Source organism: Rhincodon typus, chromosome 33, assembly GCF_021869965.1.
Source record: "Rhincodon typus isolate 14 chromosome 33, sRhiTyp1.1, whole genome shotgun sequence".
NCBI classification, from domain to species: Eukaryota; Metazoa; Chordata; class Chondrichthyes; order Orectolobiformes; family Rhincodontidae; genus Rhincodon; species Rhincodon typus.
This window is the reverse complement of record NC_063364.1, coordinates 26430549-26457270: the sequence shown is the minus strand read 5'-3', so window position 1 is coordinate 26457270 and position 26722 is coordinate 26430549. Positions and strand designations below refer to the sequence as shown.

Here is a 26722-nt window from a genome sequence, read left to right as displayed (position 1 = left end):
CAGAGACAGTGGGTTGCATTGCAAAGATTTCCCACTGCGGTACTATCCCACCAGCAAACATTTCTTGTTGAAATTAAAGTGGACAATTTTTATTTTTCCAGGGAGACTTAAAAGCTATTTGGTAAAAGGCAATTTCTTTCTTAGAAATGAAATGAAATAATAGTTAGCAGGAGGGGATCTGGAAGCCTGACTATCCCAAACGCCTCAATGTCATAGCGTGACTCAGAGTTCTTCTCCAGCATCTGACTTTCTCCCTGTGGTGCAACTCTCATTCCTTCCCCCTCCTCCTCCCCAAGCTGGAGTTTCCCTTACAGCCTCCAGTTCCCATTCTCACCGCCACAGCTACAGGCCTCCAGCTGCAATCACAGACCAGGTCTGTCCTGCTTTCACTGCTGATAAACTCTCCTTACAGCAGCACATACTGGGGAGGGAAAGAACCTCTGAATGGAGGAGCGGCTCATTGCAAAGTCATCCACTTCACGTTTACCTGCATTTGAAACTTCCGCTCTGCAAATAAACTGTAAATCCATTTCTAGTAAAGTAGGTTTTATGCCCTTTATGATTAAAGCCAGATCAGCCCCTGTTGTGGTGCTGTCCTTAGGAATACATACACAAAGTGGGTCAATACTGAAAGGGTGTTTCCCCTTGTGAGAAATCCAAAATCAGGGAGGCATAGTTGCAGAGAATGGCATCACCTGTTAAAGACAGAGATAAGGAATGGTTTCTTCTCTCAGAGGGATGTGATTCAGAATTTTCTATTACAGGTTAGTTATTGAATATATTCAAAGCTGTGAGAGACACATCTTTGAATGCAAGGGAAATCAATGGGTTATGGGGAACAGGTAGGAAAGTGGAGTTGAGGCCAAGATTGTGTGAGCCATGATCTTATTGAACAACAGAGCAAGTCTGAGGGATCTATTGGAGTCATAGAGTTGTACAGCACAGAAACAGACCCTTCGGTCTGATTAGATATCCTTAACTGAACTACTCCCATTTGCCAGCAATTGGGCCATGTGTCTCTAAACTCTACCTATTCGTATACCCTTCCAGATGCCTTTTAAATGTTATAATTGTACCAGCCACCACCACTTCTTCTGGCAGGTCATTCCATACATGCAGTACCCTCTGTGTGAAAAATTTTCCTCTTATGTCTTTTTTATATTTTTTCCCTCTCACCTTAAACCTATGCCCCCTTGTTTTGGACTCTCCCTACCCTGGGGAAAAGACCTGGGCTATTCACCCTATCCATGCCCCTCATGATTTTACAAACCTCTATAAGGTCACCCCTCTGCCCCCGATGCCCCAGGGAAAATACCTCCAGCCTATTCAGCCTTTCCCTTTAGCTCAAACCCTCCAACCCCGGCAAATGCTTGTAAATCTTTTCTGAACCTTTTAAAGTATTCTTTATGTTCCTTAGTTTTTAACAAATGGTCATTGCTGAGTTGTCACAGGTGCCTCTGCGATCCATTTGGCAGTAGAAGTCAGTACCATAAGGAGCGTAGGAGAGAAAAACAAAGCAATGAGTAAACAAGCTGCAGAGGGAACTGGCACCAGCAGCAGGACTGACTTTACAAAGTTGTCACGGTAAAATACATGACACGACAGCTGAGATTGTCCCCAGCTGCTGTGTCCATTCATTCACTGGAGTTAAGCCAATGCCTAGACCAGCCTTAGGCTTGCTTTAAATAGCAGGCTATTTCTGGTTAAGACCCCAGGCCCCCACTGAAAGCACAGGGGCTGAGCAATTGTCCCTCTTTCACATGGTTTGACATTGCAGCTGTGCTTTGCTGAAATCTCCTCCAGCACACCTCAGCCTTTATTAGAGTGAATGTTCACTCTAGCACCCAGCTTACATCAGGTGGTCACTTTGAACTTAGTCCAAATATTGGTTTAGCCTTAAATAACAACTTTAAATGCACGATAACAGGAAAAATAATTTCACGTCAGAATCCCACAGGCCAGAATTCAAGGAGCATGTCAGCTCAATGGGAATTTTTATTTTAATTCACCTCTGGGATGCAGGCATCACCGACTGGGCCACCATTTATTACCTGTCCCTAAATGCCCCTTGAGAAGGTGGAGGTGAGCTGTCTTCTTGAACTGCTGCAGTCTATGTGCTGTGGGTAGACTCAGAATACCGTTGGGGAGGGAATTCCAGGAGTCTGACCCAGCAACAACGAAGGAATGACGAAATATTTCCAAGTCAGACATTAATACAGGTTGATTGGTTTTACTTGCAGGAAGAGGTTTTTGAACTTGGTAAGGCATGAGTAAAATCTAGTAACCTGTCACACGTCTAACTGTCGCCCAATGATTCTGATGGAAATTATACCTGTGTGTGCAGCTATGTGTGAACATGAATTGAGCATGGAATCAGGCTCATCTGTGATTGAATTTCTGTCCAACTGTCCTTGACTGGGCTGGTGCACTAAGAAAAGTCCCCTGTGTTGGTGTAAGGGGGTAGCCAGCACCTATAGGACCAGCAAAAGTCAACATCAGGAGAAGGCTGGGACTATTTTCACTGGGGCATAGGGGTTTGAGAGGTGACCTTGTATAGGTTTATAAAATCATAAGGGGCATTGATAAGGTGAATAGCAAAGGTCTGTTCCCTAGGGTGGGGGAGTTCAAAACTAAGGGCATATTTTTAAGGTGAGAGGAGAAAGTTTTAGAAAGGACACGAAGGGCAACTTTTTTACACAGAGAGTGGTTCGTGTGTGGAATGACCTGCCAGAGGAAGTGATGGATGCAACTACATTTACAACATTTAAAAAACATTTGAATAAGTGCATAAATAGGAAAGGTTGAGAGGGATATGGGCCAAATGCAGGCAACTGGGACCAGTTTAGTTTGGGAACATGGTTGGCATGGACTAATTGGACTGAAGGGTCTGTCTCTGTGCTGTATGACTCTAAGAAGAGGGATTTCCATCTCCCTCTTTATTTTCGGGCTTCAATGATTAGTAATGAATAGAAATGTTTCTTTTTGAAATGACTTTGCTCCAGTTCTGTGCCTGAAGCCTGATTTTTGAGCAGTTGATCGGTGATCCTGATTAAAAGAACCAAAAGCCAAATTGAAATATTTAAAATCCAGGTCCTAAAATATATTTATGCCTCATCTGAAGCCAACTTAGTCCTCTGCTGCACCGAGCAGGCAGTGTGACGAAACATTGAGCTGCTGGTTGAGCCGTTCTGAAAGGAATCATTGCAGGGCTACCTCATATGAGGGAGACAACTCTTCCTCTCTGCCACCTATCCTACACTGTTTGTTTGCAGCCCACGCCACCTTTTGTGACCCCACTCAGCTCCACTGAGAAACGAGCTGCCTTGCTTTAGCCACCATAGTTCAAGACGCTGCTGGGTGCCCGCTGTTCATATGATCATGATGCCTGACCACATAAATGGCTTCATGACAACATCATTGGGCACATGGGCTGAACGTGGGATTTACGCCACCTCAAAGTTTGCCTGCCGCCCTTCGGAGCTTTTGAATGTACTTTGTCACGGCCACAAGGGAAGTGCAGGTGTGAAATGGCGTGAAGGAGAAATGGCAGGGCGAGCCAGGAGTCATTGGCCATGGGCAACTTGGGGGGAGCACAGCGGATTTCAGAGGTGTGAAGGCTGCAGGCAGTTGATTGAATATATAATTATTCCCCACAGTGCTGGTGCACAGCAGAGAGCCCTAACAGGGTCTGCATATCAAAAGCACACAGCAGTGCTGACAGTCCGTGCAGAATGTAAACCAGCAGCATCTCGCTGGGGATCAAACCACGAGCAGTAAGTAGCAAAATGTGATGCTGATCCTTATCCAGAAGGTAGACCTCCTACACCCATCTACCAGTCTGCCTCTCTGTAGGAAAAATGTAATGTTAGCTACATTTTGTCTTGATGGAAAGCTTCTCTCCACCAGAGAGGGAGGCAATACCCTAGTGGTATGTTAACCCAGAGACCCAGATAATGTCCTAGGGACCTAGGTTCAAATCCCACCATAGCAGATGGTGGAATTTGAATTCAATAAATATCTGCAATTAAGAATCTAATTATGACCATGAGTTAATTGTCAGGGGAAAAGCCCGTCTGGTTCACTAATGCCTTTTAGGGAAGGAATCTGCCATCCTTACCTGGTCTGGTCTACCTGTGACCCCAGACCCACAGCGATGTGGTTGACTCTTTACTACCCTCTGGGCAATAAGTGCTGCCTAGCCAGTGATGCCCTCATCCCATGAATGAATAAAGAATATCTGATTTCCATTAAAGTTTTTTAAAATCTGCATGTATAACCCTATTACATCAGTGTAACAGACTCTAGACCAAAATATACAGGCCATTTGGCCCACTGGCCCACGGCAGCAATTATGCTTCACACAGACATCCTCTTTCTTTGCCTCTTTCATCAACATATCTTTTTATTCCTGTCTCGCTCTGTGCTTCTCATCATTGACGTTAATGCCATCCACCTCAAGTAATTCTTGGGGCATGGAGTTTTGCATTCTAACCACTCTCATTGAAGAATTTTATCTTGGTTTAGATGACTTACATTCTTTAGAGAGCACCTTATTATAGTGTTGAGAAATGTCTTTCAGCCAGCTTGTTTGCTTTTAAGTGATTGTTTTACACAGAATAAGAGGGTCCAATTTACAATCCGTGCAACTATTGGTAATCCAGTCCACACAACCCAGACAGTACAGTTCCAGTTTTATTTATTTTTACCAATTTTTAAATACTCCAGTTTGAAATCCGTGGGTTTGGTGGTTACTAAAAGATTTGGTTTTTAGTTGCCTCCTTAGTCAGGTTAATTCAAAATCAATCCTTATTTCAGTTGTCCATCTCTGTTAAATAATTTCTGACTGGTATAATGGTGTGTATGTGTTGATTTTAGTCACCAGAATGAGAGCTCTTCAATGATCACAGTGTGCAGCTCTTTGAAATCAATGCTTGTGATTGCCCAGGGGGAAAATGAGGAGAAACACCTCATCTGCTGTATCCCAGGAGAGGACTGGGAGGAAGGAGACCATCCAACCACAGGCAAAACTCCTTGACATTCCAGAATGGAAGCATAATACAACGTTAACTGCAAGGATAAGGTAAACTCTCCGATTCACAGCAGAGGTTCTTTTTAAGCTTTTCTGAAGAAGGGTCTAGGCCCGAAACGTCAGCCTTCCTGCTCCTGTGATGCTGCTTGGCCTGCTGTGTTCATCCAGCTCTATATCTTGTTATCTCTCTTCTTTTTAAGCTTGTCAGGTTTGACCAAGAGAATAAAGATAAACATTAATGGCTACCATCCATTCCCTCCAAATGCCCTAGATTTTGTACATAAAACGATAGCAGTTCTAGCAATATCTAATGAGGGAAACAGAGTTAACCCTTTGAGCTGAACTTAAATTGATCTTTAACTGTGTTTCTCCCTCCTGAGGTGGTTTCCAGCATTTTCTGTTTTTTTTTAAGTTTTCCAGCTTTGCAGTGTTTTGATTTTAATCAGATGGTGCTATCCAGGATGTCACTCCAGACCAGAATTGAGGGAGGTTTGCTCTGTTCAATTGGTGTCTTTAGAATGAAACATTAAAAGAAACCTCCATCTGCTCTCTTTGATGAATATAAAAGATCTCATGGCCACTAATCCCACAGGAGTGGGGGGGAACATTCTCTTCAGTGACCCATACCTTATTTATCCTCAGTCAACATCAATAGAAATGATTGCCTGGTCATTATCTCATTGCTCTTTGTGAAGCTTTCTGTGTGCAATCATTTGTTGTGTTTTTTACATACCAACAGTGACTAAACTTCCAAAGTACTTTGTTGTTTGTAAAGGGGTTTGGAAAGTTATAAAAGACATTAGAAACTTTGAAAGTCAAGTAAGATGCTATGGAAATGCAAGTATTTCTTTCTTCCAAATGGGCCATCAGCCTTACTACTCAGAAAATCAAAAGTGACTCAGAGAGTGTTGGATTGCTGATGAACTAATTATTAAGATCACTGCTGCGCTCCAGACAGCAGGTCATTTTTCCTGATCCTTGCTACCACTTTGGGCACCAATAGACATAGACTTATGTTGGCTCCCAGTCCTTCAACACAAACTTAAAACTCTTATCATTTTATTCAAAGCCTTCTTCCGCCTCTCCACCTCCTTAGCTCTGTAACCTCCTCCAGCTTTACAATCCTCCCAAGATCTCTGTTCCAATTCTGGTCTCCTACCCTCAATTTCCTTCACCTCTCTAATGACAGCCATGCCGTCAGTTTCTTAAACTCTGATATTCTATCTTGAAAGTCTTAAGATATTCTTTGAAACTTGCCTCTTCATCCAAGCTTTTAATCAACTGTCAAAATATATCGTTAGGTGGCTCAATGTGAAATTTAGTTTGATCACGCTCCTGGAAGACAACTAGGGATATTTAAGTACTTTAAGGATGCTAAATTAATTGCTGTTTGGACATAAATCTGTCGCTCTTTGAATGTGTGTGCATGCTTATTGCAGTGCTTCTGTTCCCCAGTCATTTCTCACTGATAAAAGCACATTAAATAGACCTTACTTCCCTTTTCACCCGATCCGTTGAGTTATGAGTCATTCTGTGTGAAGATGGCGTGTGAACTAACAATGTAATGACTCCAGGTTCAAGTATTTAATTCATCTGAGATTTCTGTTAATTAAGCCTGAGATGTGTTCTCCCCCAGTGGAAGGGTAATGGTCCAGGGAATTAGAAAACACACAGAGTGCCAATACTCGCAGACTTGTCAAGAGCCTGCTGCAGCAATATTAATTGTTGCTCTTACCACAATACGAAAAGGATGCACCATTCAAAAATCATTGATGCAGCTGAACCTAGGTTGCAACTGGTTCATTGTCTTGAGGGAGTATTTCAATTCGCAAGGCTGGCGAGAGGAAAATCTTGAGCAAGTTGGAATGGGTTCGGTATAGCAAAGTGCTAAATACTCTGAAATAACAAGCTTGAGAAGAATTACAACTTATAGCAGATAGCAAGCGGGCTAAGGAGAAAGAAGGAATTAAAGAAATTGACAGGAAGTGGGTAGAGGGGAGTACGAGCATGACAGGGCTGCAGAGTATGTCTGTGAATCTGCAATGCATCCGAAATAAATGTTGAGAACAGGGACCATTATCTAAAATGGAGAGTTGTGAGGTTCCAATGTTGACTGAACCTTAAATCCAGTAAGGCGGAACAGAAAGATGGTGCATGACAGAACACTAGAGCAGAGAAATCAATTCTTTTTCAACTTGGCAACACTTGGAGTGTTATAAGCCTGGAACTGCTTTTATTTTCTCCTTGTATAAGTAATTTGGACGTAGGCACAAAAAGGAATGCTAATGAAGATTGCAACTGATACCAAATTAGGGACATGGCAAATACAGATTGCAGAAGTGTGTAAACAGGGAGGCAGAATTGGCAATAATGTGGTGATTTGAATAGAGATTATTGCAGCAAAACTGTAAAGAATTAATTTCTGCAAACAGGATACTGAAGGATTAATGCCTTAAATAGCAACACTTTTGACAAAATTGAGGAACAGAGATGCCTAAGCATCCAGATAATCAGATCTATAAAATGCAGGATTAATAGGCCATAAATCAGACAAATGGAATTATGGATGTTATTCACTTGGACATTGAATATAGAGGCAAAGACACTGCGTTGAATTTGGGTAATAGATTGATTAGGTTACATGTGGAGTTTTGTGTACAGTATTGAATAGGTAAGATATTAGAGCCATGGGTGCAAGAATTCACTGGGAATGAAGGGTTATGGTTGTGAACAATCACATTTTGGACCTTTCCCAAACAGAGGAGGATAAGAGATCGAGGGGTGAAGGGTAAAGAAGGTATCCAAATTCTGAATAGATTGCAGAAATCGAAAAGTGAAAGATGATTGTCCGTTAGTGCCAATGCCACTCGTGATTATTTCCACAGCTGGGTACTCAGTAACAAGGGATGTCGATTTAGGATTAGCACTTGAGGAATGAAAGGGAAATTGGCAGAAAATATTTTTCATCCAGCATTACCAGAACATGAGCTACTGCTTTATTGAGACCATACAGCAATTCGTAAGGGAACAGAATAAATATTTGGAAAGGAAAATTTTAAAAGCCTACATAGAAGGAAGAATCAATTTTAAAAGCCTATATAGAAGGAGGAATCAAATAGGAATAGATTAGTTCTTCACTTGAAAAGATAACACTACGAAACAATAGCCTACTTAGAATCTTCAAATAGTGCACTGATGAGGGAGGCTGTTTAGCTCACCATATTTATGCTAGCTCTTTGAAAAAGTTCTCTGTCACTCTCCCCTGTGCTTCTGCCCATAGCCTAGCCATTTCTTTTTCTTTTTCATGTGTTTGTCCAATTCCCTTTTGAATGTTATGATTGGATCAGCTTTTACCAGCTTTTCAAACCAAAACATTTCAAGTTATAACAACTCACTGTGTATCTAAAGGACGTCCTATCCCCTCTGTTTTTTTTTGCCAATTACCTCTCCTAAATCTATATTCCTGATTTTGGATTCTGGATGCACTGATGGCAACCCTTTCTCTATGTCAACTCAATTTTGAATGCATGTGTTAAATTAGCTCTTAACTTACCTTACACTTCCCTAAGGAGAAAAATCCTAGCTTCTCAAGTCTGTCCATGTAACTGAAATATTTCATCAATGGTGCCATCCAACATGAGATTGTGGCGTGGTAGTAGTGTCACTGGACAAGTAAACCAAAGGCCCAGATTAATGCTCGAAGGAACATGAATTCAAGGCAGCTAGTGAATTATAATTCAATTAATAAATCTGGAATATGAAGCTAATTTCACTCATGATGTCATGACAACTATTGTTTTTTGCTGTTGTTGTAAACCCATCTGGTCCACTCATGTCCTCTAGGGAAGGAAGTCTGCTATCATTAGTTATAAAAAGTAAGCTCTGATGAAGAGTCATCTAGACTCTAAACATTAGCTTGCTCTCTCTCCTCAGATGCTGTCTGACCTGCTGTGATTTCCAGTATTTTTTTGTTTTCAGTATAGATTCCAGCAACTGCAGTAATTTGCTCTTGCCATCTTTACTTGGTCTGTCTATATGTGTCTCCTCCCACAGCAACAGTGTGGAGCTGGAGGAACACAGCAGATCAAGCAGTATCCGAGGAACAGGAAAGTTGATGTTTCGGGTTGGGACACTTTATCAGATCTGATAAAGGGTCCCGTTCTGAAATGTCAACTCTCCACGTCCTCTGATGATGCCTGACCTGCTGTGTTCCTCCAGCTCCACACTGTGTTGACTCTGACTCCAACATCTGCAGTTCTTGCTATCTCTTCCCACTGCAATGTGGTTAACAATGTGGAGTCAACCTGAATTAGCTTGGCAAAAAAAAAGTTCAAGGCAATAAGAGATGGGCAGCAAATACTGGCCTAATCAAAGGGGCCCACATCTCATGAAATAAGGAAGAGAAAATGAACTTGTACATTTTTCAACATCCCTACTCAGTCTGTTACTTGCTCCTGCTGTGCCCACAATTCGACATAACAATATAGCTAAGGTTAAACCAGTGACTTATAAATGTTGGTCATCACTTTCTTGCTGTTGTACTGTGTGCATCATCTGTTCTGTAATTTCAATGATTTGTACAACAGAATCTCCATTGTCTGCCTTTATAGGGACCTCTGGTGGATAAAAGAGACTGGCAAATAAACCAAAAGATCCAGGATGATACTTTTATTTAGATTATTTGACAAAAAGGTTTGCAGCATGTGCAGATAGGGTCGTGTTCTTACTATCTACAAAATCGATTGTTCATGATAAGCCACCTGACAATTTGAATCATACAGTCAGAGCACGAAGCTAAAAAATCATACAAAGATAATACTTCAAAATTACTTAATTGGTTGTAAAGTGCTTTAGGGTTCTCCTGAGGTTATGAAAACCACTATATAAATGTAAATTTTTCTTCGAAGCTTTCCAGATAACAAAGTCCACCCGGAAGTGAATTCCTAGCGAATAATTAGCCCTTCTGTAGGTTTAAGAACCTGGAGTCTGTGAACAAAAAAACAGTCCATTGAATTTTAGCAAAACTGAATCTGAACTCCCAAAAATAATTCATTTGAGATTTTGAGGAAAGGGGAAATGGGATTAAGAATATTGGATAGTAGAAATAGCTAAGACGGGGGCTGGAGCTAGTAAAGGCTAATCACAAATTGGGGAGATGGTGGTGCAGCACTAAAAGCATTGGAGAGTTGCTTAGTAATTCTGGAAGCCAAAGCTAATGCTCTGGGAACATGGGTGCAAATCCCACCATAGCACCTGGTGGTATTTGTATAAAGTTGGTTTTGGTGACCGTGAAAGCTATTACCAATTGCTGTAAAAACCAATCTGGTTCATCAATGGCAACTTGGGAAAGAAATCTGCCATTCGTACTTGGTCTGTCTTAAATATGACTCCAAGCCTTCAGCAATATGATTGAATCTCAACTACCTTCTGAAAAACCGTTCAGTTTAAGGGAATTGTTATGGGCAACAAATACTGGCCCTACTCATGACATCACATCCCATGACAGAATAAAGAGAAGCAAAATATTTCTGCTTGTTTTGGCTGCTGATGATACATTAACAATAAAACATTGCTGGTCTACCATTCATGTTATTTAAATATTGTAATTTTACATTTTGTTGGGAATGGTACTGCAGTGTTTGTTTACACAGCTGGAATGAGACCCAGGCTGACATGAGCATGTGGTGCTAGCGAGTGGATGGGTAGATGACTACCACCATCATCCTTTCCTAACTGGGTTTGTAGGGCATACTTGGTTGAAAGTGGTAGAAGAAAACCATGAAGTATAGTCTGACATGAAGAGGTTCTTGTCTTACACAAGATAGCAAACAGGTACAAATTACAGTAGTAAGATAGACATTGTTACAAAGATTATGGGGAAACCTTCCTTAAAGTATGGAGTGGTTCTGCCTATCCATGCCCAAGTTATTACGACAATATCAGATTATGTGGGGCTTAATGCAGTCTTCAGCATTAACCTTTTCAGAACCATTAACTTACACAACACAGCTCATGCCTGATGAGGGGAGGAAGGGGCATTCTGTGGCTTTGGTACCATTGTTTGAAGCTGTCTTTGTTTCTGGTGGTTATCTACTTCTTGAGTTAGTATTTCATCTACCGGAGGCAGTAGAGATGCTGCACAGTCATGGTGTCTAAATGTTAAGGCTCCATGTAATGTACGTTAAATCTCCTCCTGATTTATATTGTGATCTTGTGTGTCTCATGGTTTTGGGGCTTTTACAATAAAATGCTGTCTAGTATGTGACACAGTGTGACCTGCATTGCTTTTGGGCGTGATCTTACGAATGTTACAATCCTCCCCTTTATACTGCAATACTGCAACATGTATGTAACAATACTACTGCCTCATAAATGTTACAATATTCCCTGTATATTACAAAAGTGGCTCATGAATGTTAATACACTGCTTCATGTATGTATGATACTACTTGTGTACTGTGTATTCCAAAAGGGATTGGTGATATATCAGGAGGATAAAGTTGCAGAATTATGGGGAAAGAATAAAGGAGTGAAACTGATCAGATAGCTTTTTCGAAGGGCTGGCAGAAATATGAAGGGATGAATGATCTTATTCTGGGGCGCATACTTCTATAATTAATGTGTTACTCCTGAGCTGGACCAATTGCTGGAAGATGTAATTTGCATGTAGTGTAAGACTAAATGTATTTAAATATACTCAATCTCAACCTTCATTTTACTGTCATTTAAAATGTACTTTGTCCTCTTTTCCATTCCTAGAAAAGACATACTGAAATTTCTGGATGCAGAAAAGGACATTTCGGTTCTGAAGGGCAAACTGAAGGCAGGGGATATTATTCATTATATATTTGACAGGGACAGGACCCTGAATATATCCCATAGTCTGTACGAGCTGTTACCAAGAACATCGCCAATGAAAAATAAGCATTTCAAAGAGTGTGCAATTGTAGGAAATTCTGGCATTCTGCTCAAGAGTGGCTGTGGACAAGAGATTGATGATCACCAATTTGTGATAAGGTAATACTTAGAAAAATGGTGCACACATAGAAACATTACAAACATCATAAAACACATACATATTGATATTGAGGTGCTTGGTTGTATTAAAACTGCAAAAAGAAGATACTTGGAATCCTTTGAATGGAATCCCAGCTTAATTCCTTAGTGGTTTCATGACTTCAGAGTCAGAAACATGGCACTTTTTCTTTTTGTGATTTAGGGAAGGAAATCTACCATCCATACCTGGTCTAGCCTACACGTAACTCCAGATCTGCAGTTAACCTTTAACTGCCCTCTGAAATAGCCAAGCAAACCATTCAATTTTAGGGCATTCAGGGATGGGCAACAAATGTGATGCAACCCATGAAGAAGAAAATGATTAGTTCAAAAAGCAAGATGGACCATATTGCTGAAAGAAACAAGATATGCTCTTGAAGCTTTTCATCTTGCAGACTTGAGGACAGATGCAAGAATACTGGATTTCAAAGGAAATAACAATTTAAACTGTGCAAGTAAAGCTTTGAATTTTGAACTTTGTCAGCAATCCTCAAGTTATGCACTATCAAGTGACAAAATGGTTTGTATTCTAAATTGTACTTGGTAACCGTGATAATATAGTTTGTGTTTTACTAAACCGCTAATCAGAGATGGACTTATTCAATTATCAATAACTTTAGATTGATTGAATATCCATTACACTGAGGTGGAATACCCTATATCAATCTTGTATTAATTCATTTTATATTAAGGTAAAGTACAGATACACAAATTACTAAAGTAGTTAGTAAAGGCAGCTTATACTAGACTTTTTAAAACTGGCAAGCAAAATTCTGACTTCATTTCTGGCATTTTTGAATTGAGAATCATAGGATCACTACAGTGTGGAAGCAGGCCATTGAGTCCACACTGACCCTCCAAAGAGTGTCCCATCCAGACCCATCCTCCCATCCTATCCCTGTAACCCTGCATGTCCCATCATTAATCCACCTAACCTGCACATCTTTGGACTGTGGGAGGAAACAGGAACATTCGGAGGAAACCTACGCAGGCACAGGAAGAATGTGCAAACTCCACACAGACAGTTGCTTGAGACTGAACCAAACCTGTGTACGTGGCGCTGTGAAGCAACAGTGCTAACCACTGAGCCATCGCACTGCGCTTATGTTAAATTTGTTCTAGCCTTGGTTTGATGCTTTTTGGAATAGTATGGATTTTATGGTCTTCATATTTTTACTAAGATACAGAGGCACTGAGGACCATAATTATGAGATGGTCACTAGTACATTCAATTGGGAAATCATGAGACACATCTTCACTCAAACAGCGATGAGAATGTGGAAGTCATTACAATAGTTCAGGTGAATAATATAGATGCAGTCAAGCAGAAGCTACATAAGCATGAGGAATAAAGAGGGCATGTTGATGCTATAGGATGAAGAAATGGGAGGAGGTAAATCAAAGAGTTGAGACAAGGCAATAGAGGAAGTTATTAATATGGGGAATGATAACCAGACCCTGACAGGATGGAAGAGAGTAGAAATCTAAGAGCGAGTCAGAAGATACGCTGAGGTTACAAAGGTAACAAAATGATAAAACTAAAGGGGCTATATCTGAATGCATGCGGCATTTGAAAGAAAACAGATTAACTGGTAGTGCAAATGGAAATGAATAAGAGCGATCTGATAGTCATTACAGGGACATAGATTGGGATTGGAATATTGCAGGTTTGATGACCTTTCAGGAGAATAGGAAACTAGGAAGAGGTGGGGGCATGGCTCTGTTGATTCATGATATTGTGAGCATAATATAGAGGGATGACCTAATTTTAGGATTAGGATGTGGAAGTAGTTTGGCTGGAGGTGAAAAGTTATAAAGGCAAGAATTCACTTGTAACACTACTGTGAAGTGTTGAGTAGGTTGGTTACAGGATTATGCACTCTGTCCAATGGCTCACCTTTGACACTGTGTGAAGTCTTGATGAAGTCTTTCAGATGTGCTCTGTGACTTTCTGAATGAATGTTCTCCACTTTGCTTGGTTGATCAGGGTCTCCCATGAGCCAATGGTTATATTTGACATTTTCTGGGTTGTTTTGATGATATGCCGTGTTCTCAAGACTAAAGGATTGTGAGCTGCAAAGTTCTGATGGCATTGCATTAAGTCCCATCATGAAGTTTTAATTGGCTTAACTGTTAAGCAGCAAAAGCACTTCTGCTTCTGTGGGAATTTAAATCTTCACCAGAATAGTCTGTGTTTACTTTTAACAATTCAAAAGACATTTAAATCGGGGAACGGTCCTCATAGTTACAGAGCTGCCTTTCCAAAGCCAATTTATTGTTCATAATCTGACTATAATCAGGATTTCCATAGCTTTCCATGCTTTATACTTTGTTCTTGCATCTTGGGTTCCATTTGCTGCCAATTCAATCCATTAAGACATCCTTATGAAAGCAGTTGGAATGTCTGAACTCTTGGCCTTTTTCCATTGTTCTAAATTTTCTTCTTTTCTTTGTCTTCTGATTGTGTTGATTCTTCAAGGATGCAGCTACTGGCTGAACTAAGCCAGTTCATATTGACGTTCCATTAATTCCTCTTTCAGATGCTATCTGACCTGTTGTACATTTCCAATATCCTGTGCATATGAAAGATACTTCGATAAATTCTTTACTTGCTTTCTCTTTCTCTCTTTTTCTTTCTTCCAATTTGGTTGAATGAAGGTGATGTACAGATCAGCTATGATCTCATAGAGTGGTGAAACAGGCTCAAGGGACTCTGTTTTCAAAGTATAATAAGTTTTAATTGACATCCACTCCCAGAAAGCTGCCTCTGCACCAGCTTCTTTTATATCTTGTTTGCATCGTCTGAATGTAAAAAAAGTATCTATGTGCTTCATTTCTTCTGGGTCCCTGCAGGGAATCATTGGCTCAGTTTATTCATTTTGGATCCTTGGTGAGTTCCACCTCCTCACTTACAGTCCCAGAAGGTGTGAAATCTGTGGTACCTGAAAACAGGATGGTTGCCAGCTCCATTCCTGGAGTTTCCATCGCACGAGCTCCTACCAGCAGTGCTGCCCCCATACTCTCACCATTGGTCATCCAACATATCTGACATCCCAGTGCCCCATCTTCCCTTGCCAATTGAGAAGCAATCAAACACATTGTTGCTGGTTTTTATGGTTTTTAATTCTCAATCAAACAGCCTTTATTTATCATCTATGCAAATTTTTGCATTAATGCGTGGAAAGTTTTAAGGAGAATTAAGACATGCTTTGTAATGTCCTGGTAATTTTATTCCTGAGTTACTTTGAGATTAATTCCTGGAGCCAAAACCAGCTTAGTGGATTGACAGTTGTAGGTAACAGGGACTGTCCTCATCTCTTGCCTTGATAACCGTCCCCTTTTCTGCTTCTCCCAGACCACTAACAGCCTTTAATACTGCAGTGAATTGGCCAATAACTGTTGAGAGCTGTAACCACCTTTGGAATCATGTTTATTACCACAACAATGTGGTTGATGATGTTGGAAATGCACAGTTTTTCTTCAGCATCTTGAAAGAGAACAGGAAGTTTAAGATTCAGGGTACAGATGCTTCCATCGCAACTGGAAGCGACTGAATCTTTTCTCAGGAGTAGAGAAATAAAGGGCGTGAGGCAGAATTAAGAATCGTGACTTCTGACATCTTTCACAGGAAAGTAAAGTAACTTGAAACTATATCGCTGTATTTTCCCAGTCACTGAGTTTAAATCTTGAAACTCCCCATCAAACACACTGCAGCTGTCCTTACACCCCAGGGACTGCAGCAGTTCAAGAAGGCTGCTCACCACCACCTTCTCAAGGATAATTAGCGATTTGCAATAAATGTTGCCCTGGCAAGTGAAACCCACATCCCATGAACAAATAAACAACAAATTTGAGGGAAAAGGTTTTGTTAAAGATGAAGAGAGGGAGACTTTTCTTTAAATGATAATTTTGAGATACACTTATGCAACAAATCCAAATAACAATGCAATAAATGACAGTTAATATTCAGTTGTACTGATTGAAAGCATTTGGCCAGGAGAATACATTAATCTCTTCCTCAAATTGTAACCAGTAAATGCTTGATGAACTACACAAGTGGCACTTTGATTTAACACCACATTCAAAGGAACAGTGCCACTGACAGAGCAGCACTCCCTTGGGAGCCCAATAAAGCATCAGTGAGATTGTGTGATCAAATCCTGACCATGGGGCATGAATTTTCAATATTGTCAACTGAGGCAAACTGATACTATAGACTCAATGCCATTTGTGGAGATGGGTCAAAGGCTTTTTTCTTAATTCATACTAATATATGTCCTTCCAGTCCAGACAGGGTGATAAGTCATATGCTGTTGTGAAAACTGTGAATGATTAACTTGCAGATTTATTCTTTTCAAAGATGCAATCTTGCCCCAGTGGAAGAGTATGCACAAGACGTTGGGTTGAAGACCGATTTAGTAACTATGAACCCTTCGGTGGTGCAGCGTGCGTTCGAAGATTTGAAGAACGAGACATGGAAGGAGAAGCTGCTTCATCGGCTAAAAATGTTGGATGGCGGAATTCTCTGGATCCCGGCTTTTATGGCTAAAGGGGGAGAGGAGCGAGTAGAATGGGTGAACAATCTCATCATAAAGCATAAACTCCATGTGCAAACTGCTTACCCATCACTGAGGCTCCTACATGCTGTGCGGGGGTGAGTTCCAGCTCTGCTAAGGAGACCATGTCTGCCCTGTGACCCAGCCCCCAAACTGTTAGCTTGATTTGTTTTCCGATTGTAAAGTTGCTGCCGTTCAGAGGGAGTACTGTCTCCTCAGACAGACTTGTCTAGCTTCTGTTGCATGCACAATGCTCTTGGCAACAAGCTACAGCTTGCCACCAGTTAATTAGGTCACATTCCCAGTGGAAAATAATGAGATTAAAGTGAAGGTGTCAAAATTTGCGGTGCTTGAAATGTTTGTGCACTGGTGGTTTAGAGACAGATTGCTCATTGCCCATTCATGGAGGGTCTGGCAGCTAGCAAAGAGTGAAACTAGAGAGGGTTCAGAAATGATTTACGAGGGTGGAGGGTTTGAGCTATAGGGAGAGGCTGAATAGGCTGGGGTTATTTTCCCTGGAGTATCAGAGGCTGAGGGGTGAACTTGTAGAGGTTTATAAAGTCATGAGGGGCATGGATAGGGTAAATAGACAAGGTCTTTTCCCTGGGGTGGGGGAGTCCAAAACTAGAGGGCATATGTTTAAGGTGAGAGGGAAAAGATAAAGAAAGGACCTAAGTGGCAACTTTTTCAAGCAGAGGGTGGTGCGTGTATGGAATGAGCTGCCACAGGAAGTGGTGGAGGCTGGTACAATTACAATATTTTAAAGGCATCTGAACAGTTATATGGATAGGAAGGGTTTAAGAGGGATATGGGCCAAAAATGGGACTAGATTTATTCAGGGTATCTGGTCAGCATAGATGAGTTGGACCAAAGGGTCTGTTTCTTTGCTGTATATCTCTGTGACTCTGTGAGAATCAGAGTGAGTAAAATTCTTTGTACTAAAAAGAAGCTCTCAATACTGTTGCAGTGACAAAGATTTTTAATCAGTGGTTGAAAGATTCCAAAGGGTAAAAATCTGAGCTCCAAATTTACCAAATATTTACCAATTGACCACAAATCTCTTTCATTAAAACTCAGTTTACAAAAACTGAAAATCTTACTTGCAAACATGATCCAATGTAACACATCAGAAGCCAGTTCTGATATTGCAGGTACAAAATCAATGTTGCCACTTCAGTGCAGTACTGAGTGAGTGTGCACTCCCTTCATTTGAGACCTTAATTGTGGCCCAGTCTGCTCTGAGGTGAACATAATAGACTCTGATGAGCTATTTTGAAGATTATGAGGGAGTTCTCTCCAGTGTTCTGGCCTCTATTTATCCCTCAATTAACATCATACAAACAGTTTAGCAGGTCAGTATCACATGACAGTGAGGGTCTGTTGTGTGTGTGATTAGCTGTAGTGTTTCCTACATTACAGCGGTGGCTACACTTTAGAAATGTTGTGAGAGTTCTGATGGTCATGTCAAGTGCATACCTTCATTAGGTGGAGGAGCATTGGGCTTGACTAACACTGTCTAAACACTGACTAACACAAAATGTTTAAACATACTGGGAGAGTGCCAACTTTGATTTTTGCCCTCAGGACCTGGAGTGTGACTTGAACTTTATAATTCAGCAGGGATTGTGGGCTAGAGTGCTATCATCTATGCCACACTTTACACAGGACTGTCTATCCATTGCAATGACTGAAAAGTGAAGTGAAAAATGAAAGATGAATTGTGCCTGCTTATTTCATTGTCATTATGCTCCAACCATTTCATTTGTACAATTGGTCCTGGTGTTCACATCTGACCATGTCAATGTGCCTATAGATTCACCCCCTGCTTTGTCCAGGGGCATCAGGCCAATTACAGCTGAAATTATTAAGCTAAGCATACAATACATTGCATTTATATAACACCTTTAACATAGTAAAATGTCAAAAGGCAAAATTTGACACTGAGCCATGTAAGAAGATATTAGGACAGAAAATCAACCTTTCTTGAAGAGGTGGTCTACAGAGTATTGATAAAGAGGAGAAAGAGGTAGAGCCGCTTAGGGAGATACTGGGCCCAGGAAGCTGAAATTTGTGGCCACCAATGACATAGGAGAGGAGGGGATGGTGAGTAACATGAGAACATGGAGGGATTGGAAAACAAGGATGATATTTTAAGAACTGAGCTGTTGCCAGTTTGCAAATCAATGGCAGTCAGTTCATGCAGGTATAACAGGTGAGCAGGACTTGCTTCAGGTTAGAATACAGAAAGCAGGAATTCAGGTGAGTTCAAGTTTCCAATGAGTAAATGATGGGAGCCTGGCTGGGAGAGCATTTGTATAACCAAGATTAGATGTCGAGTCAAGTCATCATAGTCTTACCAGGCCATCGGGCTGCTCTCTTATTAGAAAGAGATGATTGTTGGTGATTTAACCTAGGGCCACCATACCTCAGGTGAGGGGAGAGGTTGAAAAGAAGACTCCTGCATGGTAACCTCAGCTGGTGATGGGAATTGAACTAATGCTGTTGGCATCACATTGCTTTGCAAACCAACCATCCAGCCAACTGAACTAATCCAAACCCCCCTCCAGACTAGATGTAGTGAAGCCAGACCGAAGTGTTCCAGAATAGGTGAGCTGGTGGAGATGGGCTTTGATTTAGGTGAAGTTTAGATAAAGCCTAGTTGATGGCCATGTGATCGGAAGCAGAGAGTGAGACAGATGAAAAATGAAAGCTGACCCTCCTGTGTGCACATTGACAGAGTTGCAGTCTTTCCTTTGAGATGTGAAACCAAAGTCCTACCTGTTTGCTCAGGTTGATGTAAAACATACCTTGTTACTGTTTAGAAGTGGATTTGGGAGGTTGTTCCTAGTGTCCTGACCAATACCTATCTCTTAATCAACATCATAAAAACAGATTATCTGGTCATTATCATATTGCTAACCACATTCATACAAATGTTTGTGAAATAGAAATATTAATCTATGATGGTGACACAAATAAAGGAGAAGTAAAACAAATCTTTTTGGGGAGGCTTTCATCAATTGCATTTAGTTGTCACTTGTGCAAACACATTCCATGTTTACAGTGTTTCTAACCCTTTGGTATTTGAGAGAAGCCTTTTGCCAATTGGTCACAACCATTTAGGGCAAAACAACACAATTGCAGGAATCTTCCCCTCACCTCACCTCACCCTACCTCCTTCCTCTATGAATCTTTGACAATATACATCTGCTAATGGCTGAACATCTCTCCTCAACTTCCAAACAACACGAATGAACTTCTGGGCACTAGGCTGGCTACAGCAGTCATAGGGATATTGCTGTAATGAGTCATTCAATCCCATGCCTTCCTGCTCTTGATTTTTTTTAAATTGGCAGATTACTTGTCATGTACAGAAAGCAAATCATTTTAAAACGAGGACAGTTTTCCAGCTTCAAATCATATTAGCACCTCGGCACATAATGAGACTTGGCAACGATGTGGATTGACTTGGCTTTGTAACAAGATGCTCTGAGGCAAATTCACAAAATTAATTCTTTAACTAATCAGGAAAACATTTGCTGGCTAACATTACATTGTTGACTCTGAAGAGGAGAAAATGTTAGAATGCTAGTAGGAATTAATTTATTTTAAGTTTTAAACTTCCTGTACTTAGGTGTTAAAAATAATATTCCAAAAGAGTGTAGCTGGCTCCTCAATAATAAATGTAGCATTCATTGAAATCTAATTACTTGATTGATGTGGTTGGGATATAATGGCTTTGCAACACCTGTCTTAAATGCATGCTGATTCATTTTAAGCACCTTTGAATGTCGTAGTTAATGAAATTTTCATTTTGAAGAAAAAAAGCAGAATCAAAATGATCAAAAATCTCTCAAGTTCCTGGAATAATTGTTCTTTTCCACACCCCATTGTCTACCTCAGTTGACAACATTCCACCTTATCCCTGAGGGGTCCCACCTCTGACACTTTGAGTTCACACTGGTACTCTTCCCCATCTCCTCCATTCCAGTTCAAATCATGCCTCATCTTTTGCCGTTCTCACTGGTGCTTTTCTTTTCTCCACAGGTCACATTCCTGTTTCTCGTCCTTGCGTTCAAATTGCTTCATTTCTTCAGCCCTTGCTAATGCTGTATCCTCCTCTCTCTCACTCTCATCCTCACACAATCTTCCTCTCTCTCCTGTTATCCTCGCTGTTCATTCCACCATTGTTGGCCATGCCTTCAACTCCCCAGATACACTGGAATTGGCTTATCATCCCTCTGCTCTGCAATGCTATAGCAACTGGCAGAGTAAGAATAGAAGACCTGAAGAAATAAAGACTTTCATTTATATTGCATCTTTTAGTGTCTCAAGACAAGGTGTTTGACAGGCAGTAAGTTACTTGTTTTTTTCATAGTACCATTCATGCCATTGTCATGTTCAGTTTGGATCATTCCAATGCTCTTCTGGATGACCTTAACAATCCCCTCTTTGACCTCAGTTCACCCAAACCACTGCAGCACCTATCTCTCACTCCAATCTCACTGTTTTGGTCTGTTTTTATTATTTTTTCTGGTCTGTCTTGTTGGTGTTGGAAATGCAGATTCTTCTAAGGGTCAACTAGAACAGCTCTGGGGTTAATTGTGAGTAGGCGGTACTGATTTGGTTATGTATTCCAGAGTAGGGTTCTTCCCCAGTGGAGAGTTAGCTTATTGACCAGAAGATGGTCCAGAAGGGAAAGGTGGAAACTGGGGTTTGTCCTAAACTATAGACTAGCAATAAAATTCTCGTAAATTTCTGAAAGTCTTTTTGCTGGCCAACTCAACAAGTGAAGTTTGTTAAACATTCTTGATTCCTGATCCTCAATGCTTTAAGTTTAAAATTCTGAACCTTGACTTTTAATTCCACAAAAAAGGTTCCTTTTTAAGAGTTATCCCACAGGAAAGAGAACAAGGACGTTCATATCAGATGCACTCTGCCTTGACTAATTCTACTTCCCATTTTCCATTTTGATCTCCTCCAGCCTCTGCTCATCTTTTTTAGCCTCTGCCCTGACTTCTTTATAGGTAACCTATTCGTCCCCTAAGTTAATGGCTAGAACGCTAAGCTGAAAGAAATCCATTGGCAATTGCTCGGTAGCCAGCTTTGTAAGCTGTTCAGGCTCCATTAAGACCCAGTTGCCTAGCAACTCAGACCAGCTACACAATAATACCAAGCAAGTTAGATCGATGTCCAGTTTTAACTGTAGCATTTCAGATTGTCTGTGTGTTGTTGCAAAGCTCAACAGTGTGCACCAGAGGTTTTGACACTGTCAGTGGGAAATCTTTCACTTTAACTTGCCTTTGACTGGAATCTGTTATGAATCTCAATGCCTGTAAACACAAGAGCCAGTTAGAGGAATGAACCATGGCAGCTGGAGAATTTGTCCTTGGAGGGATGGCTTTAATTGTTACACTAATATGCTTGTACAGCCTAGTTCAATAACAGCCTTAGAACTTGAACAGAGAACACAAGATGAAATGGAGAATTGGAAAAGCCTGTTGATAGAAACTGGAGAAAAATGTGGACAGTTCATAAGGAGATCACAGTGGAAGGAAATATTTGCATTTATATAGCCACTGTCCTGACCGCACTGACTGCGTATGGCACTGGCAATAAATTTACACTTTTCCTTAGGCTCAAAAGTGGTGCCAGAGGATTGGAGAATTCTGAATGTTGTGCCCCTTTTCAAAAATGGGTATAAAGATAAGCCCAGTCAGTTTAATCTTGGTGGTAGGAGGTTTCTAGAAATGATAATTCATGGCAAAATTTGTAGTCACTTGCACAAACACAGGCTAATTATGGCAAGTCTGCATGAATTTGCCACTCCACAGATGGTGCCAGACCTGCTGAGCTTTTCCAGTACTCTGCTTTTCTTCTCCAGATCTCCCACATCCCCAGCATCCACAGTACAGTAGTTTGCTTCTATTTTGGATTTTTCAAAATTAATTTGCATTTAACTAACTTGCTTGAGTTTTTTTGATGAGGTAGCAGGAGGATTTCTGATGGTAGTGCTGTTGATGTTGTGTACATGGATTTCCAAAAGATGCTTGATATGTCACACAACAGGCAAACTGAGCAAAGTTTTTTTTTGCCTGCAGGGAGGTGCATAGCGGAGTTCCCCAGCAATTTGGTCTTCCTGATATGTATTTATTAATGATTTAATTTCTGTGACTGCCATTGTAGATTGTAGTGCATTGGTAAAGTAACTGATTTCCTTCTTCCTAGGTACTGGTTAACTAACAAGGTCCTAATCAAACGCCCCACCACTGGCCTCTTGATGTATACTCTTGCCACTCGGTTCTGTGATGAAATCCATCTCTATGGCTTCTGGCCTTTCCCTAAGGACCACAAGGGAAATGCAGTGAAGTACCACTACTACGACAGCTTGACGTATGAGTATAACTCAAGGGCTACTCCACACACAATGCCACTGGAGTTCAAGACACTGCGAAATATGCATCTCCAGGGTGCATTGAAACTCAACATCGGAGCATGCAGGTTGACAACATAGGGCTAACAAGAAGGCAAAGCAAGGGGGAAGACTTGCCTTTTGTGGCCAGTGTTATGGCATCATCAGAGAAAATGGAGGATAAAAAGCCAGCTTCATACAGAGGGAATCAATCACTCTGTGATTGGCCTCTGGTGGACAAGTGATCAACATTTGGTCACACTCTGAGAGCGTTAACATAAGAACGGGAACACAAACATTTTGTTATCATTGATGCAAGACAGAAGGCCCAACCTGAAGCTATGACCACAGGATTGGACCCTTGCAAGCAAAGTGTAGTGAGGTTCCTTCGAAGAGCTGGGTTTTCATCTGTTAAGGTGCAACCTGGTCAAAGCAGACATGTGTATAGAAACATGAAATATAAACACATGCATTTTGAGAAATATCATTTTATTTTGTCAGTAAAGCTTGTGAGGGACTTCTAGAAAGACACAGTGAATACAATGGCCAGCAAATACAATTTGAAAAAATAGCAAAAAAAACCTGTCTGGTTGGAACATATATTGGAAAGATTCTGACACTTAAATGTGAAGGACTAAATCTCAACAATTTACAAACTTGAATGAAAGAACTGAAAATTAATATTCATTGAGTAAGAATAATTCAAGAGAATGCTCCAAAAAGAAGAGTTTTAATCAAATGATTCATGCAAATTTTCCAGATCATTGTTATGTGAAATCTGCTATTGACTATTACAAAGGGACTGCTGCTCTCTGTAAAAGGCATCCGCAGTTGTCTACAATAGATATTGGCCACAAGACTGTGCTGCAATTTGCTGCAATATGGAGTCAGCTATTCCCTCTGGTGGAAAGAGTGCAGTCCTCTATAATAGACAAGGACTGCAATTCAATATTGCAAAGGGTCTATAATTCACTATATACAGGATTTGCAATCCACCACACTTGAGGGGCTGTAATTCACTATTTCATAGTCTCTAGTTCATTATATTACAGAGTTTCCAATTCATCATTTACAGGGTCTCCAATTCATCATATTACACGTATGCAAATCACAAATTACAGGGTCTGCAACAAAATACTTGGTCTGCAATGGATCTACAAGACATACAGAGTTGCTTTTCTCCATAGCTGTTTTTCAATATAAAGCACTCTCCAAAATACATGCATTGCTGATTCTGCCAATTCCCTACAATATTCAGAAAATATAGTCTCCTCTGTAGTTTACTGTTCTCTAGAACATGTGTACATAGGATTTGCTATTCCCAAAATCACACATGGAGATCTCCATTCTCTATGTCACACTTTCCGACTGCCTCATGATGTTTCATTCTGGTTCTCTATGGTTACCTCAGTTGCATAATTATAGGTGCTTATCTATATGGGTCTAACAACAAACCCTTGTGGAGCAAACATTTTGGTGCAACTACATTTAATGGTATCGGAAAAATTAATAGTGGAACCATCACAAGAAGGTGACCAAGATTCCGAAAGCTCCCGTATAATGGAAGTGGAAGGTAATTCTGAAGTGGATAATTCAGTGGTGAGCTGACAGTATACACTGGACCTGATATTCTCTCCAATTTACACAGGATCTGCTGTTGTCCATTATATACAGTCGGGCTGCTATTCTTTATAATGTACACAATGGTTTGTTATATACATTTGAGCTGATATTCTCTGCACTAAACCTTTAAGCTGCTTTGCCATTCTCTCTCAAACACAAACGTTTGCTGTTCCCCCAAATATACAGTAAAGTTGATACTTTCTATAACATGCACTGAGCCTGATTATTCTGGCACTAAAATATTAGCACAATAAAGCACAGAAGGAAACCAGTCAGCCCATTACACCAATCTTTTGAAAGAGCTGTCCAATGAGTCCCAATTTCTCCTAGCTCTGCACACGTTTTCCTTTACAAGTGTTTAACCAATTCTCTTTTAAAAGCTACTATTGAATCAGTTTCCACCAACCTTTCAGGCAACATGTTTCAAATCAAACCAGCTCATTGCATAACTATCTTTCAATTCCTCTGGTTCTTTCACCAATTCCTTTGTACACATGGTTTTCCAATCTGTACCATATGCATCAGACATGCTATAAGTTTTATTCATACTCTGCCATCAGGAGAAGCCATGGTGCTCTAATGAGCAAATATACTACATGGGGCTGCATGGTCAGACACATATGTTGTATTTATTGCATTTTGATATCACCCATGCCCAGGAACTTACATAGAATCATAGAATCCCTACAGTGTGGAAGCAGGCCGTTTGGCCCATCGAGTCCAAACTGATCCTCTGAAGAGAATCCCAACCAGAAACACCCCCTACCCTATCCCCATCCCCATAACCCCACATACCCCATGGCTAACCCACCCATTCCTGGACACTATGCGCAATTTAGCCTGACCAAACTATTTAACCAGCACATCTTTGGACTGTGGGAGGAAACTGGAGCACCCGGAAGAAACCCACGCAGACACGGGGAGAATGTACAAACTCTACACAGACAGTAGCCCGAAGGTGGAATCGAACCCCAGTCCCTGGCGCTGTGAGGCAGCAGTGCTAACCAAAGTGCCCCCCAGAATTTTACATATCAGTAAAATCATCATGGTATCCTACAGCACCACACCAAATGGCCTTTTGATAGATATGATTTTCAGCAGTCATCAAAGAATTCAATTGTCAAAAGAAATGCCGGTTATTACTTAAATTATTTTACTATAAATTACTTTTGACGCACGGTGTCAATTGTTGGAAAAGACAAATTGGACAGTCAGTCTGCATTGACAAACTTTCAAAGGCAGCACTGATTTGGATGGCAGTTTATCTTTGTTTGCTGGTAATGGTCAAAGGAGAAATGCTGGCCGGGATACCAAGACCATTCTCTGCTCTCCTATCAGTTCTTTCAAGAAGATCCACAGCCTGCTCGGCCTTTCTTTAGCTTTCTGAATGAAGCATGCTGCAGCCACCACCACAGGTAAGGTAAAGAGGTAGATCCCAAATTCGCTGCGTCCACCACAGGGATTGAACCCTATACTGTTAGCACCAACTGATCCACACCAGTCCAACCAACTGCAGCCTCCACCTCCTAAGGAGTCTGAGTTGATTTGGCAATGAACACTTTTACATGTGGGGAGGTGGTGGTTTTGTAACTGGACTGGTACTTCAGAGATCAAGGTAATGCTCTGGGGACAAAGGTTCAAATCTGATTACAGCAGATGGCAAAATTTGAATTCAATTAGTAGATCTGGAATGTTAAAAAGGGTTAAAACTAGTCTAATCGGAAACATTTGTGGCACAGTGATAGTGTCCATACCTCTGAGCCAGAAGGCCTGGATTCACATCCCACATGCTCCAGAGATTTGTAGTAATGACTCCAAACAGATGTATTAAGAAAATATCTAAAAGCCCATTAGTTTCACTAATCTTGTTCAGGGCAGCAAAATACCTAACATCTGCAGGTGGTCTGTCCTACATGTGACTCCAGACCACCAGCAGTGTAGTTGACTCTGAACTGCCCTCTGAAATAATGCAGCAAGGCACTCAGTTCAAGGAAAATTAGAAATAGGGAACAAATGCTGGCCTTGTCATTGATGCCACATTCCATG

The 26722-nt window shown here is 40.8% G+C and overlaps 1 protein-coding gene across 1 annotated transcript; it reads left to right on the top strand.

The window, feature by feature from the left end:
* The first annotated feature begins 3372 nt into the window (after window positions 1-3372).
* Window positions 3373-23155, top strand: LOC109928750 (alpha-2,8-sialyltransferase 8B). Its single transcript, XM_048616052.1, has 5 exons — window positions 3373-3551; window positions 4946-5080; window positions 11789-12046; window positions 16446-16739; window positions 22870-23155. The coding sequence occupies exons 1-5, from the start codon at window positions 3373-3375 to the stop codon at window positions 23153-23155; spliced, it is 1152 nt and encodes a 383-aa protein (XP_048472009.1).
* The last annotated feature ends 3567 nt before the right edge of the window (window positions 23156-26722 follow it).

Bases quoted from the DNA above. Each gene is read 5' to 3' on its own strand.
- LOC109928750 (XM_048616052.1), top strand. From the start codon at position 3,373: ATGATCATGATGCCTGACCACATAAATGGCTTCATGACAACATCATTG. The intron at 3,552-4,945 runs GCGAGCCAGGAG...GTGATTGCCCAG, and splicing joins CGTGAAGGAGAAATGGCAGG to GGGGAAAATGAGGAGAAACA. The intron at 12,047-16,445 runs GTAATACTTAGA...TTCTTTTCAAAG, and splicing joins GATCACCAATTTGTGATAAG to ATGCAATCTTGCCCCAGTGG.